Consider the following 19316-nt stretch of genomic DNA (forward strand, 5'->3'; position numbering starts at 1 on the left):
ATTTTTCTTCCACTTCTGCATCAGTGAAATGCTCAGGCAAATGTTTATCAGGACCAGAGTCTTGCATTTCTTTTGCCTGTCATCCCAGTAATGCAATCTCTCCACAGTACTCCTTTTCTGATTTTTTCCTATCAGTGAACAGTGACCAGACCATCTTTAGCCTTCATCCTTACAGAACAAATTCTCTTAGCTGTTCTCAGCATCACCAAGGTGCTTTTTATGCACAGATAATATGAGCAGACCCTATAATTAAAAGGTAAACAAGGATGTCTTCAGGATGCCACGTTCTGTATGTAACTGTACTGGGTTGACACGGCTCCCTTTTGTGGTTTTGCTTTTGGGATTTTTTTTTTCTGACAAGTGAGTTCCAGGCAGCTCGTGTTTAATCGTGTATAAATAGCAATTTCACTGTATGGTTGCAGATGGTTATTTGAACTGACTAGATGACATATGGACTGACCCTAAATGAAAACCTTACAAGTGCACAGTCCATGATTTCCTGGATATGACAAAGTAGATGTTATTGTTACCCATTGAAATTTGTTGAAAGGGGCTTATGAGTGAAGGGCATTATGGTATAATCCAAGGAAGAATCAATATATATTTGGTGACATGTAAATTCTTAACTTCACCCCACCCACTCTTCCTAAGAGGAGTAGTGTTCATATTACTGCCAGTGGCAACTTATGCTTTTTGCCCTAATTTTGCCAGCTGGTTCCATTTTAGCACTCTGTAACATTGTAAAAGTGACAACTGAGTAGCACAGTGATTTAGCTTTAGTGAGTTCAAAATAACAACTACTGCACAGGAAAGAAAATAAAATGTCTTCCCATTTTCTTTTGATTTACTTGGACATCTTTATTAAGGGGGCACAATAATCCCACAAAGCTTAGAAGTTGTGGTTTGTATTTTATTATTTTTTTTTCTGGTACCCACAGTGGAGTTAAGTTCAGTAGAAGGAATCAATCTTTACATGTTTGTCCTCAGAAATTTCCAGTCCTTCTAGCTAGTTTTAGGATGGGTTATTAAACGTTTTCTTCCATCCTTCCCCTTGAGTTTTCAGCCAGATGCTGTATTTGTAATTTATGTTTTGATGTAGTAGAAGTAAGCAAGCTCTTTTTCTTCCCAAGGAGTACATGTTGTTGGTGGTGGATCATGCAGTCACCTTGTAACATCTGTACATGAATTTACGAAGTACTTAGGATCCCAGTGGACTGAAAGAAAGCTGTGAATGTGTTCCTCACACATATGTAAGGTGTTGCTATTTAGTCAAAGAGAAGAAGAATTTGAAAAAAATGCAAAAAGGAACAGACCTCTGAAACAAGAGCAAACATATCTCTTTATCGTCTTGTTTTTTTAGTTTTTTAAAAAAAAACCCAAACAAACTATAATTTGAAATTTCTAGGGTGAGTTGCAAATTTTTAAGGTAATCCTGTTTGATCTGGAGGACATTGAAGGATTTGGATTTTCTTCCTATGACTGTGAGGGCCATAAGTCCACAACCAGTTTGAATGCCAGTGAGAAAAATGAGTAAATGAGTTGTACAACTGAGTCAAAAGTAGATCTAATTTAGAAAATGGTGTAAATGGAAATGCTTATTGAAATCTCTGTTTCTTCTGATGTTGCTGTCCTGCTTTGGGGAGTAGTCTGAACACAGGGGGGCAGCTAGAAAAGTGAATAATCTCATTATTAATTTTCAGCTGTGATGAGAATTTGCTAGGTAGCCAACAGCTTCCATATTATGACCTGCATTTTAACTGTTTCAACTTGATGTGTTTTAACGCAGAGTATATTGTAAACCACCATCTGTGGCCTAAATCAGAACAGAAAGTACACAGAGCCTTTTGCAGATAATATCCCACTTGCCAGCTACCTCCGTAATCATCTCGTGCTACTGTATAATAGCCACCAGTTTGAGTCATGGCAGCAGTGATTAGGAGCAGATTGTGGCCTTTTGAAAAAAGTCCAGAATGCTTGATCCAGCTCAAATTCCTCTCCCCAGGCCTCTGAGGAACGCTGGGTTCCAGCTGTAACTCTGCCCTGGAGCGGAGACTGTCCCTGTGCTTTGTGGATGGGTAGTGGTAGGAATGATGGAAGGGTCTGCAGTGACTCGGAGCTGGGCAGTTTGGTAGGCACAGTGGTGTTTGCAGCCTCCCTGGGTTCTCTGGTCCCTCCTTCTTCAGAGAAAGGTGTGCTCATGGCTTGGCTGTCCTCAGATCAGGGCTGTTCTTTTACCTGGACTCGTCCAGAGGTGTTTTTTCTGATATTTTATCTCTGATGTGTGGTCTTTAGTTTATGTACTACAGCACATGTTTTAAATGTGCATAATTTATTAATTCTCCGTTAGAATGTTGCTTTTTTTGCTTGGAGAAGTTTTCAAAATCCTTGTATTGGTCCTCTGTTTCATTTTCATCTGAAAACAGTCAGTTACAGTTACTTTTTCTACTTTTGAAAACGATGTGAGTTCTGTGGCCTGATCATGGGGTCCTGGGAGATGAATACTAACCTGCCTTTTTTATTTTTAGGAGGGCTTGGTTATGGACCCGTGTGCAAGTCCACTGGAAAAGGCAGCTGCAACAACGCAATAGCCACCAGCAGTCCCATGACAGTTCAACAGATGGGACCTGTTTCACCCCCTGCTAATCAGGTTTCAACAGCATGCAACCAGATCAGCCCTAGTTTACAGAGGTCTATGGATGCTTCCAGCCTGAGTGCTTCTCCATCAGATACAAGGTCCCGAGTTACTTTTTTATATTCAGTACTTTAAAAAGATGGTATTTTAATTCTGTAATTTAAATGCAACCTCTCTGATTATTAAAATGGCCTAAATTATGCTCTGTTATGCCCCAGGAAATTTAATTCAGCTCAATTTAGTTCACATTAGCTACAATCATACTGTATGGATCATTCAAATAATGGGTGAAATTTGCCTACACACTTTCAATGTTTGATAGGGCTTTGTTGTTAGATAAAGATTTTTATAGTCACTTAACTATATGTTTGTACTAGGGACTGGAAATGTTATAGAGGATGAAAGCAGAAATAGTCCATGTGTTGCATCTTCATGGTCAGTGATGTATTTTAAGCTTACCATAGTGCTAAAAGTGTTAGGTTGGTGCCTGTCAAGTAACCTTGATGCCAGAAAAAATAAAAGCCCTTCTAGTATTCCTCTCTCTTCGACAAATACCTTTGCTTTCAAATCATTTAATTGTTTATATAATTAAGCTAATCAGATCAATTGTTCCCAGTCTGCACAGAGCCAGCAGTTAACTTTATCTGTGTTAGACTTGTGTTCCTGAAACTTGTCCATTTTCCTAACTCTGGTTGGTAGTTTCATAAAAACTGTGGCCTCTTCCTGTAAGTGTTGCCTTAAACCGCAGATAAATATTGGTTAATTGATTTTTAAATGCTTAAATAAGTTTTGAGATTTTGGCTGTATTGTAGACAAACATGAATCATAGAATCATAGAATCATTTTGGTTGGAAGAGACCCTCAGGATCATCGAGTCCAACCATAACCCAACTCTAGCACTAAACCCTGTCCCTAAGAACCTCGTCTAAACGCCTTCTAAACCACTTCTGGGACGGTGACTCCACCACTTCCCTGGGCAGCCTGTTCCAATGCCTGACAACCCTTTCTGTGAATAATTTTTTCCTAAAATGAAGGGAAAATAGCTATTCGGACAACCTCTGTATAAATACATTAAGCACATACTTGGATATTAGTTAAACATATGGTGAGAAACATTCTGGTGTGTTACTTTAGAAGCCATGTCCCCACTTTAGTAGATGTGTCTTGTGCAATAGTTGCCTAGTGAGTTGAAATGTAACTGTTCTTTTTTACAAAAGGCCACAAGAGTCTTTATTCTCAAAACAGTTTACAGTTTGCTGTATCACTTTATTACAAGCCAAGGAATATTACTGAAGTAATTAAAATTGATATTATGTAACTTGAAGAAAACCTTGCTTCCCGCTACTAGCAGGTAGTTTGTGACATTTCTGCCACTTCAGTTGTGAAGACTGAGTTCCCCCAGGACAATTCACAAAATTAATTGTGCTTCCTATGTAATTATGTCAGGGAGAACCACTCAGTGCTAACATGATGACAAATGAGAAATCCAGAGATATGCCTTTGAGACAGAAAAAAACTGATGATACGAAAATGCCGTTAAGTAATTATTATTTATTTAATAAGTTTTAGGCATTCCTGTATGGTTCCGAAGACTGTTATTTTTATCTGAATGTGTGGTGGGGTGTACTGTGTCAGTACTAAGTTATACAGTTTTGTTTTTGTTTTGAAGAAACATTTACTAAGGGTGAATTGAAGTTGAAACTCTGGCAGAATTGAGGCTTTAGCGTCCCTAGTCTCTTTTAATGATTTATCAATGAAGATGTCATAAAATTAGTTTGTCACCCAAAGAATGTCCATTTCAGCAATTTTGCCCTCAAATTGACCACTTTATGGTGCAAAACAAGTTTAAAGTCAGATTTAAATTCACGGGTTGTTGAAACACCCTTTTTTTTTTTTTTTTTTAATATATATATATCTTAATTGCTTCAGCAATAAACTGCATTTGCCTAAACTGGTTGCCTAAACTGACTCCATAATCTGTCATGAGCTAAGTGTGTCTCTGGTTTGCATCTCTTGGGCATCATGAACCATCCTCTGGCAACTCTATCCAAACCTGATTATTTGCTGAATTGACCCAAACCAAAGTGACTTGTCTTGATTTTTACTGATGGAAGAAAGAAAAATGTTGGCAAAATTGGAGTTTTGCTACAGATAACATCATATATTGGTGTATACAGACCATGAGGGAGAAGACCTTCCTCCGTATTTTTTGAGATTTTCCCAGAAATCTTTTCAGAATATTCTGTTATGCTGCTTGAAACCAGATATAATACTTCCCTTTACTCTGATGCAAGTCAGAAAGGGACGTAGGAAAGAGCAAAGGGTTCTTGGCTAGTAAAATAGAAGACCATGCAAAAAGATAAGAAAACATAATTTTAACTCTTCCATGTTTATGCTTAATATTCTGGGTTATATTTGACAGTGTGGTCTTTCTACGCAGGGAGAGAATAGAAAGTAGTTGCAGGAATCTCTTGTAGATGTTCATAAAAGATTTGATCCAAACTCACAGCTAGTTTAGATTACAGTAAACAGACATGGCAGTTAATACCATCTGAGAATCTGGCACAGATGGTATAGCTGGCTCTTCATTTTCATATTAGGTGTGTTTATTTTCCCACGGAATACTACTTAGTCTCAGTGCAGGCTGGGTTTTAGAGAATTCTTCTTTATTTTGGGAGCTGGAATCTTTGTTACTTTTGAATTTAGAGGGTTAAGTGAGAACCAAACTTCTTCAGGTTCTCTGGCTCTTACTTCTTGTATTGTTGAAATTCTGGGCCAACTTTTAATTTTTTTCCTGTTACGAGACTTTTAAAATGCAGTTTTTCTTCAGCCTTTTTGATGGATATGTCCCCTTATGTTAGGCCTTAGTAGCTTTTTTGAATGATACTGGTTCTTCTGTGCATCTAAAATTATTGAAATTACAAAAATAGACTTATTACATTGATGCATGATTTTTTTAGAAAATAAAAGAGAAAATAAAAATAATAACCAAACTGGCAAAACCCCCCTTATTTGTGTTTTCCAGATATAAATATATTTAGCCTAGCATGGAAAAATCAAACCTCACTTACTTTTCTTGCACTGTTGAAGACTGTGGATCTGTATTTGGGTTCCCAGCATACTAACATGATTTAAATGCCCCATAATGAACTGTGCTTTAACAAAGCCCGTTGATAACAGGCCCAACAGCCTGGATCAGTTATTTTCACAAATAATTATCCCTTTAGATCTACATCTTATACAAGATTAACCTGGTATAGCAATCCCATTTTTCTCATTTCTTGCAATGCAAATTGTAGCTAGCATGTTAATTGTGCTTTTCTTCAGCCTTCTGTTTTGAAAGTGCTGTTTAAACCCTGATGAAGTAACATAACCTCTGTAACAGTATCCTGTACTGACAATCGATGTTAACAGGATGTTTCCTGTTCTGATACAGCAAATCAACCATCGGTTACAAAGCAAGTATCTTGAGCAAAGGAGCATTCACCCACCTGTCCCATAGGTCACCACAGCAAGTCTAGGAGATATTTAAAAAATACATTTTTGTTGTTTGTCAGCCATCTCAATACACACACACACAGCACCTGCAAACTGGTTCCTCTCCCCTCCAGCCTGTGCCAAACGTCCCCTCTAGACAAAAAGGGGCTGAAGGGGCAGCCAGGGTGTCCTGAGCACCAGTTCCTCTCTTCCAGCTCTTTGGCAATGACTGAGCTGTGTTCTGGCAGCACAAGCCAGCCCTTAAATCAAGGTCACTGCAAAAGGACTTTTGCTTCCTCATGTTGGTTGACAGTCAAGTGCCAGAACTGCTGTAATGTTAAGTAGTAGGACTCAGGGAGTGCTTGTGTGGTGGGCAGAATAAAATAACAAAGACACTGATTTTTCAGCTTCGAACTCTGTGGCTAGGGCTAAATGTGGAAAACTACATACATTTGTTTTGTCTGAATGACTTTACCTGGTGTTTTCATAGATTGCTTCAACCTTGGTTATCTAATTGAAAGGTAATCCACAGAACTCAGACGTGAAAAGTTGATTTACCAAGCAAAACAATGGAAATCTAGTAAACAGTGCCATATTCACTGGGAATATCACCAGAGACATTGTTCAGGAGCTGTTCTTGGTCTCTTGCCTTGACTGGTGTTTTAAATGGGATTTGTATCCCCAGTTTTAGCCTACCACCTATTCTCAAATAAGTAGTTTCACATATTTCTAACAAAGCCGCAGTCCCTGCAGTAGAGCTGTGGTGCAGACATAGAATGCAATTATGAGCCTTAACAAATCTGCCCTGTGGATCCTTGTTTCCTGAAGCAGTCTCTATAAGAAGGTGTTGCAGAGCTCAGAAGGTATTGCTTACCCTGAGCAGACATAGAAACTTGGTTCCCCCTTAGAAAAAAAAAAAAAAGGCAAGTAAAATAAGTAGAAGTGCTTCCTCAAAGGTGCTTGATGTAACTATCTGGATCAAGAAAGAGATTTGTTTTTATTTACTTCCTTTATGCTGCATATTTTCTCTTTTAGAAATCTAAAGTTTGTCACAGCATAAAACCTTGCAGTAAAAGAAATATAAATAACTGACTATAGGAACATACCTTTGTAAGTAAGAATATATTATTCCTTCCCTGCCTGACTGGTTGTTTGGATTATTTCATGTAAATATTTAATATACTGTTTACTTGGAGCTTTAAGAAGTATTTAAGAAGTATTTAAGGTACCCATTAGCACTTATTAGCTGTCTTTTTTTAAGTTAATTTGACCCCCTGAAGTCTTTGTATGATAGGAGGAACAATTGTGTATCTTCTTTCTCCTGAGAAAGCTGAGAAGAACCTGAGAACCTGAGAAGCAGTGATTGACTTGTCCACCTTCAAAAACGTGTTTTAGATTTAGAAGATAAATCAACTTTCTTATGTTCTTGGTCCACCATTGAAATGCCTTGCTTCATCAGAAGTGTATTATGAAAATAATAAACCCAGGAATTAACTCCCTGTCCTGTGAGATCCCCAGGTTCATCTTGGTACAGATCTGGTTCTTCCTACTGTTACAGCCCCTTAAAAATATAAATTAGTATACTGATAGCACCACTGGCTGACAGGAAATCCAAGTCCACCAGGATGAGAACTGGAAACATAAAGACAAAAATCTACTTGGCCTCTACCCAGCATTTCTGGCTATGAATTAGGGACCTTGATGTCCTTGTATTTCTTTTTTATATATTTCTGTAGAAAAAAATATGCTCAAGGGCTTGTGAGTGTGTTGTTGTTGTGTGGTTTGGTTTTGTTTTGTTTTTAAAAGCTACCTGTAGGACATTTGCAGCATGAACAGATTTCTTAATGTTTCTGTGAAAAACCAATGATAACAGCAAGAGTACATTTTTGTGAAAAATTTTGATTGCTGACTTGGAAGCAAATAAATCATCAAATCAAAACTAAATAAACCCCTTCAACCAGTTCTTCTACATTATTCATTTATTTAGTTTGTTTTGTAAAGTTAGATATTATCTGTATGTATAAACTTAAGCTGTTTCTGTAGAGAATACTATTTGCCTGCATTAGAATTGACAAAGTCATTCAGGTTAAATATTTATTCTTTATTAATCAGTTTTCTTCCTGTTCTTTGCCAGCAAAAATAGTAGTCAACTCAAATCAATATGAGCTTCATAAAAGGCAGGAACATAATGCTCTGGTTTCAGAAGCCCAAACCCATTTACACCACAGCATTGATTTCTGCAGTAACAGATAAAGAACTTTAACAGCAACTTTTATTCAAAATCTTGAAATTTTAAAGGTAGTTTCCAAAGTGACCTTGTTGCATATGTATTGCCTGTGTAAGCTTGCTGGTACCTTAACTGAGAGGGCTAAAGTTGAGTACCTAAAATTAGGGAGAACTTTCCTCACATTACTTTAAATTTATGTGTGTGTGAAGATAGAAGAATGATTTTATAGTGGTATATAGACATGAAATTTGAACTGCTGAATTGTTTAACTCCTTGCTTACTTTATTGTGCCATTGTTTCAGGTCATTCTTGTCACGTGAATCTCTGGCCTCTACGACATTAAACTTGTCAGAAAGTCATTCTGCTTTGACCATTAAGAAAGAGTGGTCACATGGGTACAAGACACTTCCTTCTGTTCCTCCTGAACAAGATTTACAAAATGACAGTGAGCTGGGGGACTTACTAAATTTTTCACCTGGAACATCTGAGTCCAGCAACTGCATCTATAACTCGTTACCGTCCTACTTGCTTGGCATGGAGAATAACCATTCCCCTTACTCTAGTCCTTGCCATTCTTCAGCCCGGTCTCAATCAGCCCGCTCCAAAAAGAGAGCCGTCTCTCTGTCTCCTCTGTCTGACGGCATTGGGATCGACTTCAATACAATCATCCGTACATCCCCAACCTCTCTGGTGGCCTACATCAACAGCTCCAGGACATCACCAGCAAGTATCTCCCCACAGCCTGAGGTCTATGGGCATTTTTTGGGAGTGAGAGGAAGTTGTATACCCCAAAATTGCTCTGTTCCAGCTGCCCAGAAGGGCTTTCTCATGGCTAATGGCAACGTCACCTTCCCGGGGTACGCTGAGAACGGGGCGGGCGAGTACCAGCGCATGCAGCAGCTGGAGGAAGCCAGCCTGCAGATGGCCAGCACACCTAACATGGTGATCCAGCAGGGCCTGCCTCCTGCGGACAACCAGCTGCTGGGTGTCCTGAAAAACGAACGGCTGGGTGACTTCTCAGGCCGTATGGTTGACGTGCCTCCTCCACCCCTACTGCCGCCACCTCCCCCACAAGGGCCACCCCCACCATACCACGCTCACCAGCACCGGCACCCACACAGCCTCCCCGGTCGCGTTCACCCTGTGCCCGTACCTCCGTCTGCCCCTGGCTCCCTGCTGGATGAAGACGGTGAGCTGGATGATTTCAGTGGCAAGCATGGCTGTCACTGGGTTGACTGCGGCGTGCTGTACGACCAGCGAGAGGAACTTGTGCGGCACATAGAGAAGATCCATATAGACCAGAGGAAGGGAGAGGACTTCACTTGCTTCTGGGCAGGCTGCCCACGAAGGTACAAACCATTTAATGCCCGTTATAAACTGCTGATTCACATGAGAGTCCACTCAGGAGAGAAGCCCAACAAATGCACAGTAAGTCTGAATTCTGTCTCTCTTACCAAGAAAAGGTTCTCCATTACTCATGAAAATAGAGAGAAGTTGTAATTCTGCCTTTGTTTTTCGTAGTTAATGGTGTGCTTTTTAACTAGTCTGTGTGGGTGAATGACCACTCCATCTTTCCACCTAGATAGAAAGGAAAGGTATTATTTAATTTGATATGTATCAACAGATAGGTTTGCACAAAATTTTATTTTCTGAATTTAAAAACTTTGGATTGCAAAAGTGGCACAGTAGACCTCGATAAAGCAAAACTTAAGTAGCATCAGTACATAAGTACCTGCATGAAGGACACATGTGGGAATAGTGCTGCAGAATAAATGGCACAATTTATCCTGAAATATTCTGGCATTATGTTACTCCTTTTTGACATGAGGAAAATGTGAGATCTTGCATAATGTTACCATGAGAAACTGAGAAGAGTTTGGTATTTTTTAAAGCAGTTGTTTGTTTCATTACTAACAAAAATGAGGCCCACACCCCCGTTTCCATGAATACCATAGGAAGAAAACACATGACAATTTCTCTGTTCACAGATTCCAGCAGTGAGCATTCAAAACCCAAAGTCATGTTTTTCTTGCTGTTTTTCTTAGGGTCAGTGCAAGTCAGTCTCTCCATATGTAATCACATGGGGTGATAATCAATCCAATAAACCCTAGAATCCGTTCATGTTTAGATTCCAGTGAACCATCTATAATCTCTGTAATTCAGATTCTTGATTGACTATATATCTAGTCTGTATTTTGGATCACGATGAGCTTACTTGATGAGCCCTAAACTAAAGTGTGTGCCAGGTCATGCTTTGCCACAAAAAAATGAGATGTGTCTATATTAGCTGCTCAGAGATTGCTTTCATAAACAATAAAAAGTGTGATTAATTTTACTGAACTTCAGCAAGAAGTGCTGTATAGTGCCAAGAAGTTTGCGTATCAGAAGCAGCAGCCGCATGCTTATCTAGCTTTCATGTTTAGAAGTGTAATGAGATGCAGAAATATTCAGGGTAACATGATAACCCTCATAATGTTGGTGTAAATCTGGAGCATGGGCTCCTTTTCTTGGGACAAGCATGCAGAAGTGGCATTCTTTAGCAGAGCAGGAATGAAACAGCTTGCTGCTTTCTTCCTATACCATTTCACAACTGGTATGAATTTGGAAAAACATATTTGGTTTTCTAATGCCAAGGGGCCATGGTCTGGGGGTCTCTTAATATATTTAGGAAATGCTACTTCAGCCACACTTCATATCTTTCTCACCAAGCAGTGACATTTACGATATTAATACCATTTCAGGTTTTAAACAGATTTTAAGTGAGATATTAGGGAGAAGATGATAATGAAGTATAATTTCTGTAATTAACAAAAAAAAATTATGCAAAAGAAATCTTTCACCAAACCTGTATGAATTTATGCTTTAAAGTGATAAATCAAATCAATGCATTCATAATCTTTATTTTTCACCCTCGGGTCTTTCTATAATTTGTTTTCTGGTTCTGTGTGTATGATGTCTCTTCTGATAAAATCATTATGAAGTAAAAGTCTATGTCCACTGTAGTTTGCAGACTAATAAGAGGCAGTCTAGTAGACAAGCAGGGAAGGAAAAATGCCAAACACACATCTGTTACATTATGTGAACCATCCAGATTTATTGCAGAGAATATAGCAGAACTCATAGGTCTTTGGGAGGAACACTCTTCATGTAGTGTGTCAAGACACACTATAATCAATGGCAACCGGTTGCAGCTAGTCACCTTAGTGATATCACACACTAGTAATTGTGTGAGCATTTTATGTGCTGATGGTTTCTGGCATTTTGCAAGAGACAATTTTTTTTTAAAGCATATATTGCAATAGTTCCTAGTCAGTATATTTACCATGCAGTATTTGTTTCTGTGCAGCTGAGTGCTGAAATTGTATTATTATATACTGTGTTGTGCATCCCAATGGATTGCTGTGATAGTTCAGCAAGCTTTGCAAGGTTTTAGTCCCCAATGTCAGGATTACGTCGCAGTTGTATTGTAACACTCATAGAGATAATGTGGAGTCAGATGCACAACTAAGTATAGGCTGAACTTCATAAAATCATGTTATTCTTCTCTGTTATCGCTCTGTGATTATGAAAACGTACATTTGAGAAGCAACTTGAAAAACAGCTAGGACTGCAATGTTTGATATGCTTACAGTAATATCAGGGCCAAGTAAAATATTCCATTGACCTCAACATTCTTCTGCCACATCTAAACTAGTTTCTATTTATCTATGGAACAAAAACTTGAAGTTACAAACTGTAGCTACAAGCAATACTCTCGTCATTAGTTCCTTTTTGTTCTGGATAAGCAGTCTCCTTCGATTCTAGAAGATAAAAGTGTCGTAGGGTGGGTATTAATCAGCAGAACATAAAAACATGTGACAATCCTGATAATCAGATCCAAACTCAAAGTTAAGCATTCTTAAGGTCAAAAACTCAGAACATACTTGTCCCTCTGTACAAAGGTAACTAGGGTGGAGTGGAAAATAATTACATACTGGTCTTGTTAGGTTTGTTTCATGTTGTCAAGGAAGTTTCTTTTCCCTAGGTTTCCTGAAGCAGAGAGTCAGCCATGGATTCCAAAAATTCTTCTTAAATGAATAATTTATTTATAAGTCACAGCATAAAGCAGTTTGAGCTGGGTGCTTCCGGTAGTGGGCACCTCGATTAAAGAAAGCCTTGGGCAATTATATTCTTAAAATCTAGGCTTCTCACTGCTCACACATCTGTTTGGGCCAATTGTAAAATCAGAGTCTGGGGTCTCCCTGTTCTTCATTGGATCCCCTCATTTTCATTGGCCAGGCCATTTCTTAACTCTGCAGGTAGTTTGTTTTTTTGCTGACTAGACTAGACATCAGTCAAAGTCCTGACCTCCAGTTGGTATTTTGCACCTGCAGCTGGAGAGAAGAGTAAGTCCTTGGCAATAACCAAAACATTATTCTGTTTCTCATCTTCTCTTCCATATGCTGCTTTTTGCATAACGAGGCAGACAGTTCAGAAGTTCACAGCAAACTTAGTTACTTATGCTAAGTGAGTTCTATGGAAGCAGCTTCTAAACAAGTTCTGTAAGAATTAGTATACCAAGTAATTCAATAAGCTAAGGCAGTGTAACTCTGTGGCAGTATTGTTCGTTTTCTGTGAATCAGGCTCTTTTGTCCAGCTTTAACTGAATTTGCTGTGTAAGCTGCATGTTCACATTAAATTGTGGCATTTTATTCCAATATACTTTCTCTGTGTACTGAAAAATCAAGATATATTTTTAATTCCTAACCGTTTTTAAACGATTGGTTCTCATTCTAAAAAATGCACTTTAATTTTAAAAACTGCAAATTTCACGGAGTCCTGCATTTTATTTTTTGCAAGAAACCAAAGTAGGTGGCTATGCTTGTCCTTGTTTTATTACATGGAAATTTGTGAAGTTGAAGAGCACCTGCATGTAAGGGGCCTCAGCTGAAGTTCCCTTGTTTGGAATAGGAGTTCATTAAATAGCTGTTAAAATGCATTAGGCTCACTTACTGTTAATTAAAAAAATCTTTCAGGTTCTATTCAACTTACTGTATCTGGAGTGTATTCTTATTTTCAGTGACCTGGTTTAAAGACTGGAAAACATTATTAATGACATGTTAATATATATTTAGTGTCTATTCCTAAACTTCTTTATACAAACTACATATGACAGGTTCAAATGTGTTGTATTTATGTATTAATCTATGCACTAGCTTTTACTTTGTAGGAATAAGTTAAAGAACAAATTGAATGAAAAATTGATGTTGAATTGCAAGCAGTTAGTACATCAGTGGTTGAGATAAAATCTGTAGTGTTTGCCAGCAGTTACCACAGAATGGTATCGCAGATTCCCTCAGGTTTCCTCTGGAGCACAAAAAAAAGATAATTCCTGTTGGCCGTGGAAACTCCACAGGAGCATTAGCTTTCTGACCTTTTAGTCTCCTTGACTGTACCTGTGAGAGTATTTTCTACTCAGTGTTCCTTCTTTTATAGTGAGTATTTTTGTACTTTTCAAGTTCAGCTGCAATAAGAGGTACTTAATTAGCCTTATTGCCATGATATGCGAACAGAAAGCTTAATATATTTATCACAGTATGTTTGGGATTGGAAGGGACTTCAGAAGATCATCTAGTCCAATCCCCCTGCTGAACCAGGAGCGCCTAGATGAGGTCACACAGGAACATGTCCAGGTGGGTTTTGAATGTCTCCAGGGAAGGAGACTCCACAACCTCCCTGGGCAGCCTGTTCCAGTGTCTGTCACCCTCACTGAGAAGAAGTTTCTTCTCAAATTTAAGTGGAACCTCTTGTGTTCCAGCTTGATCCCATTACCCCTTGTCCTGTCATTGTTTGCCACCGAGAAGAGCCTGGCTCCATCCTCATGGCACTCAGCTTTTATACACTTTTAGACATTAATAAGGTCCCCCCTTAGTCTCCTCTTCTCCAAACTAAAGAGACCCAGCTCCCTCAGCCTTTCCTCACACAGGAGATGCTCCACTCCCTTAATCATCTTTGTTGCCCTACGCTGGACCCTCTCCAGCAGTTCCCTGTCCTTCTGGAACTGAGGAGCCCAGAACTGGACACAGTACTCCAGATGGGGTCTCACCAGGGCAGAGTAGAGGGGAAGGAGGACCTCTCTCGACCTACTAACCACCCCCCTTGTAATACACCCCAGGATGCCATTGGCCTTCCTGGCCACAAGGGCACAGTGCTGGCTCATGGTCATCCTGTTGTCCACCAGGACCCTCAGGTCCCTTTCCCCTACACTGCTCTCTAATAGGTCATTCCCCAGCCTATACTGGAACCTGGGGTTGTTCCTGCCCAGATGCAGGACTCTACACTTTCCCTTGTTAAATTTCATCAGGTTATTCTCCACCCAACTCTCCAGCCCGTCCAGATCCCGCTGGATGGCAACACAGCCTTCTGGCGTGTTAGCCACTCCTCCCAGCTTAGTGTCATCAGCAGACTTGCTGATAGTACACTCTAGTCCCTCGTCTAAATTGTTAATGAACTCCACTAGATACTGGCCTCCAACTAGACTCCACACCATTGACTACCACTCTTTGGCTTCTCTCCTTCAGCCAGTTTGCAACCCACCTCACTACTCTATTGTCCAGACCACACCTCCTCAACTTAGCAACTAGGATGCTATGGGAGACTGTGTCAAACGCTTTGCTGCTGTAAGTATTAACAGCATGTTGTTGGAGATAAATTTCAGGCTCTCTTTGCTGTTCCCTTCAGGTACAGTAGGAATGCTTCCTCTTTTGAAATGGAATTAAATATTTTTTTTTTTCTGTAGGTTCTGAGCTATGCTTCAGCACAATGCCATTAGTATTTTAAAGTATGGGATAGTAACACATGTACTGAGCTTTTTGTCTCAGCTGCTTAATGTGATTTAAACCAATAAAATTGCTATTTCTTGTGAGATTTGAAGCAACATTCACTTAACGTCTGCTAAATATCTGAAATTATCCCACAACACATCAATCTACTAAGCGTGTAAAACAGGAGGTGTGGGTAAAACAAACAAACAAACAAAGAAAACATTTGTATAATACTTTCTTGAGACACAAGTAAACATCTTTGGGCGAGCATGAGTATTTAGATTTTTGTGTGTGTGCACGCACTAGTTGAAGAACATGTACTTGGAAGATGGTGTTCAAGAAGAAATTTTGATTAAAATCAGAAATGCATTCTGTAAAAATAATAGGGAATTTCTTTCCATTTTCAGGCTTCATTAACGTGCTATATATGACATGTACTATATGTGCAACACATGCTTCTGTTTCTTGATGATAAGGAAAGACCATATCAAATCCTGTCTTGCACTGAAGTCTTGAGAAAATGGAAATGATAAAAAATTTTGAAACCATTTTCACTTACGTGCTTGGAGAAGAATTCTTTGCTCTGTTGAAGTAGTGATTGAGCACCTAGTCTTAAACAATGTTACAAGAACAGTAATTTAATTGTAGAGTCAAGTTCCTGAAAGTTAGAAAACACCAAGTTTACAGTTCCCTGTTGTCCATTTCTTCACTAATTCAGTAAACTAACAGAAACAGAAATACCACAGAAAAGGCAGATATGTGTGACTAATTAGTCTATATCATGGTGTATAGACACAGAAAAGCTGAGTTTTAACTTGCAAGCATAAAACTGCGACTTCATAACTCCAACAATCTTGTGCGGTCTTAAGAACTGGTTTTGATTATGATGTTTTAGCTGTTTAAGTGGAAAACAAATTATGAATTGTGGGTGTGCCTTCACAACCGGTTCAAACTCATGTGATTACATCAAATTAGCCCAAGCTAATAAATCTTACGTCTCAACAATGGTACTAATGCTTTTTTATGATTATACTTTCAGTATGAAATCTGTAATGTGTCCATAGCCCAAAATGTAATGATATGTGTTTTTCCTGTGGCTGCTTAAGATGCACAACTTCCTCTTGAGGTCAGTGAGCACCTGAAGGTTTATGGTATCCAAAATACTGACCTTTAATATTAAAGCATTTCTTCATGCATTCAAAAAAGCAAAGTGAATGCCTTTCTACATGCAGATGTAGAACTGATGGCAGTGAAGAATGGTAGTCAGAGAACCATATTTTATGGTGCAGAATAAAACTTATGAAACCTCTAATTTTGTTCTTGTTCTGATGAATAATTTGATTTTACTGTTAAGTATTTGAGACAGCTTTTCCTTCCTTTTGACTTAGATATTTGAAAAATCTAAGCCAGATTTTTAATTAACTTTTTTAAAACATGCATTTTTTTAGTTTCACTATAATCCAGAATGACTGTGAAGTATCTAAGAATGACAATGAACATTCATAATTGCACAAATGCTGATGTTTGTGTGGAAAGGTTTCTGATTGGTTGCCTGTTTGTGCTTATGAATAAGCACAAAGATTATATTTTATTTATTTTAATTTCCCTATAATATGATTGTAATTGAACATTTTTTGGCTGTTATTCCATTGCTCTACCAAGCTATAAATAAATGGTAAACTAAAAAAAATGAAGCACTCTTAAAAAGTCATCTACTTGAAATCTAGAATCCCAAACCAAACTTTGTATCTGCCAAGATTTCAACTGCAGAAGATCTGTAGCTTGGTTATGCTTTTGTCTTGTTTTCTTGGGGGCCGGGGTTTTAGTTTTGGCTTTGGGTCGTTTTGTTGTTGTTTGTTTGTTTGTTTTTAATACTAGAATTTTAAACTAGAAAATTAATTGAATTCAAAGCTAGAAGGGTGAATACTACGGTTGTGGTTTTGGACCATGTCTGGGTAAAATATTTGGAAACTGGATTACTCTGCAAGTCATAAAATCTTTCTAGATAACTTATGTTCTTTTCTGCCAATTTTACTATGCATTTTCAGCATTCTTTTTGATTGATGGCTGGACCTGTATCAAGAACAGAGTGAGTGAATTATGAAGCTTTCCATTTACTGATAGAAAAGCCTAACAATATGGGGAAACGGAAAATGCCACAACAAAACCAGAAATAAACCATTCCCAGAAAACATGATTCTGTTATAAAGAAAGGAAGAGAGAAGTGGAGAAAACTGCTTAACAGATTATATTGTGCATTGCAATATTACGTCTTCAGAAAGTAAATACAGTTTCAAGCAAAATGAAACACCGTTAGCTTTTATTCAGGTGATAGACAATGATTTCCTAAGGATTAGAAATTTAATTAATGCTTCTGGTGCTCTGTGGAGAACTTTGCAGACATCTAGTTCTGATGCTTTATCTGTGAACATAGGCTTTAAAAACAAATGTTGATGATTACACATCACAGAAGAGTCATTGGATTATTTGTACAGAGTAATTAAGAAATGGAAAAATGCCACATACCTTTTTTTGCACTATACAGTTGCACTAGTTAAGTATGTTGCAAACCAAATGCAAATATATTCTGAAGCATTTGGACCATGCTAAGATATTTTTTGACATTTTTTTCAGGATTTAGGTTCAGTTTAAGATATTTTTACTTACTTTAAAAGAATCAAGAGGGGGGGGCTGGTTCTGTGAATTTTTAAAGGGTAAATTAAGTTGCACAGCAATAGTCTTACAGACGTTTGTGAGGTTCTTCCAGGCAGAATCCTGAAGTCAGTGACACACAACTCAGTGATTCCATTGATTTCAATGGCATGTCTTGAATGCAGCTTTGTACGCTTATTTACATAGAACTGTAGAATCATTTAGGTTGGCAAAGACCCTTAAGTTCATCGAGTCAAACCACAAATGTAACACTGCCAAGCCCACCACTAAACTGTGTCTCTAAGCCCCATGTCCACACACCTTTTAAATACATCCAGGGGTGGTGACTTCACCACTTTCCTGGGCAGCCTGTTCCAATGCTTGATAACCCTTTCCATGAAGAATTTTTTCCTAATATTCAGTCTCAACCTCCCCTGTCACAATTTGAGACTGTTTTATCTTGTTACTTGAGAGAAGAGACCAACACCCTCCATGCTACAACCTCCTTTTCAGGTACTTGTAGAGAGTGGTCAGGTCTACCATCAGCCGCAGGCACAGTAGCCTGAACACCACGGAGCACAAGAATCAACTTGATTCCCTCTGATTCCTGAAGCAATTCTGTTTTACCGCCCTTGCAGTCCCAATTAGCTGAGGTGGCCTTTAGCAGATGCTAAAATCTTGTGCACTTTTACAGATAGTTGCAGAGTAGGTTTCCAAAGGACTGGGACAGTGTAAGGATTATGCACTGCTCAGAATGTGGTTTTAGTGGGCTCTGCCTGTAAATGGTTGAAATAAGCTTCTTGGACAGGGATATTACTGATGCAGCTAGCGCAGTGGAGTCCTCTATTAGAGAAATGCAGTTGCTGTTGATCTTGTGTTGACAGGGCTTGGGTAACTGCTGAGCAAACCTTTCTGAACAAGGATGCCAGGAAACAGCAAGGTCTTTGGAGGCTGCCACTGTGAAGGTGCAGCCTGTGTCTGTGTAGAGAGCTGAACCAGCTGAGAATAGGAAATTCAGAAAGAGGAGGTAGTGAGGATGCTGTGACTGTTTTGTCTGGAGCTGCCATGGGACTCAGTTAACTCTATTCAGTGCACCTGGCTTAGCTAAACATTGATATAGCCACATGGTGATTGTTTTCTGGTATCACCTTTATCTAGTCAAAATGCTTGCTTTTCCTGTCTATTAAAGATTGTTTTGATTTATGTTTGATACTTTCTTACCATAATTTTTAAGGATTTATAGCAACTTTATTCTGTAAGTACTCAGCTTTTATGAATTGACACACATCATTACAGAGTTCAAGATCCCAAGTGAATCAATTTAGAGAGATGTCATTGTGGTAAGAAATTCTTCTTCAAGAGCTGTTTCTGCATGAAATGTTGAAATGTAATGTTCCTCATCTGTCCGTGAAGTAGTGTGCTTGATGCAAACAGTTGTTACAAATAATTTCCCTCCCTCTCTTTTTTTCCTCTTTGAAAGCTTTCTGTTTGTCATCAGCTGAGAACAAGCTCAAGGAAAAGATGA

The 19316-nt window shown here is 38.6% G+C and overlaps 1 protein-coding gene across 6 annotated transcripts in view; it reads left to right on the forward strand.

Moving 5' to 3' along the window:
* Window positions 1-19316, forward strand: part of GLIS3 (GLIS family zinc finger 3) — a 174703-nt gene that overhangs the window by 38223 nt on the left and 117164 nt on the right. For all 6 annotated transcript variants that reach the window (XM_065047226.1, XM_065047224.1, XM_065047225.1 and 3 more), the window contains exons 2-3: window positions 2526-2733; window positions 8639-9764. In XM_065047226.1, coding sequence (XP_064903298.1) covers window positions 2526-2733; window positions 8639-9764 — 1334 coding nt within the window. The remainder of the gene's footprint in view (window positions 1-2525; window positions 2734-8638; window positions 9765-19316) is intronic.

This window comes from Columba livia, chromosome Z, assembly GCF_036013475.1.
Source record: "Columba livia isolate bColLiv1 breed racing homer chromosome Z, bColLiv1.pat.W.v2, whole genome shotgun sequence".
Classification (NCBI taxonomy): domain Eukaryota; kingdom Metazoa; phylum Chordata; class Aves; order Columbiformes; family Columbidae; genus Columba; species Columba livia.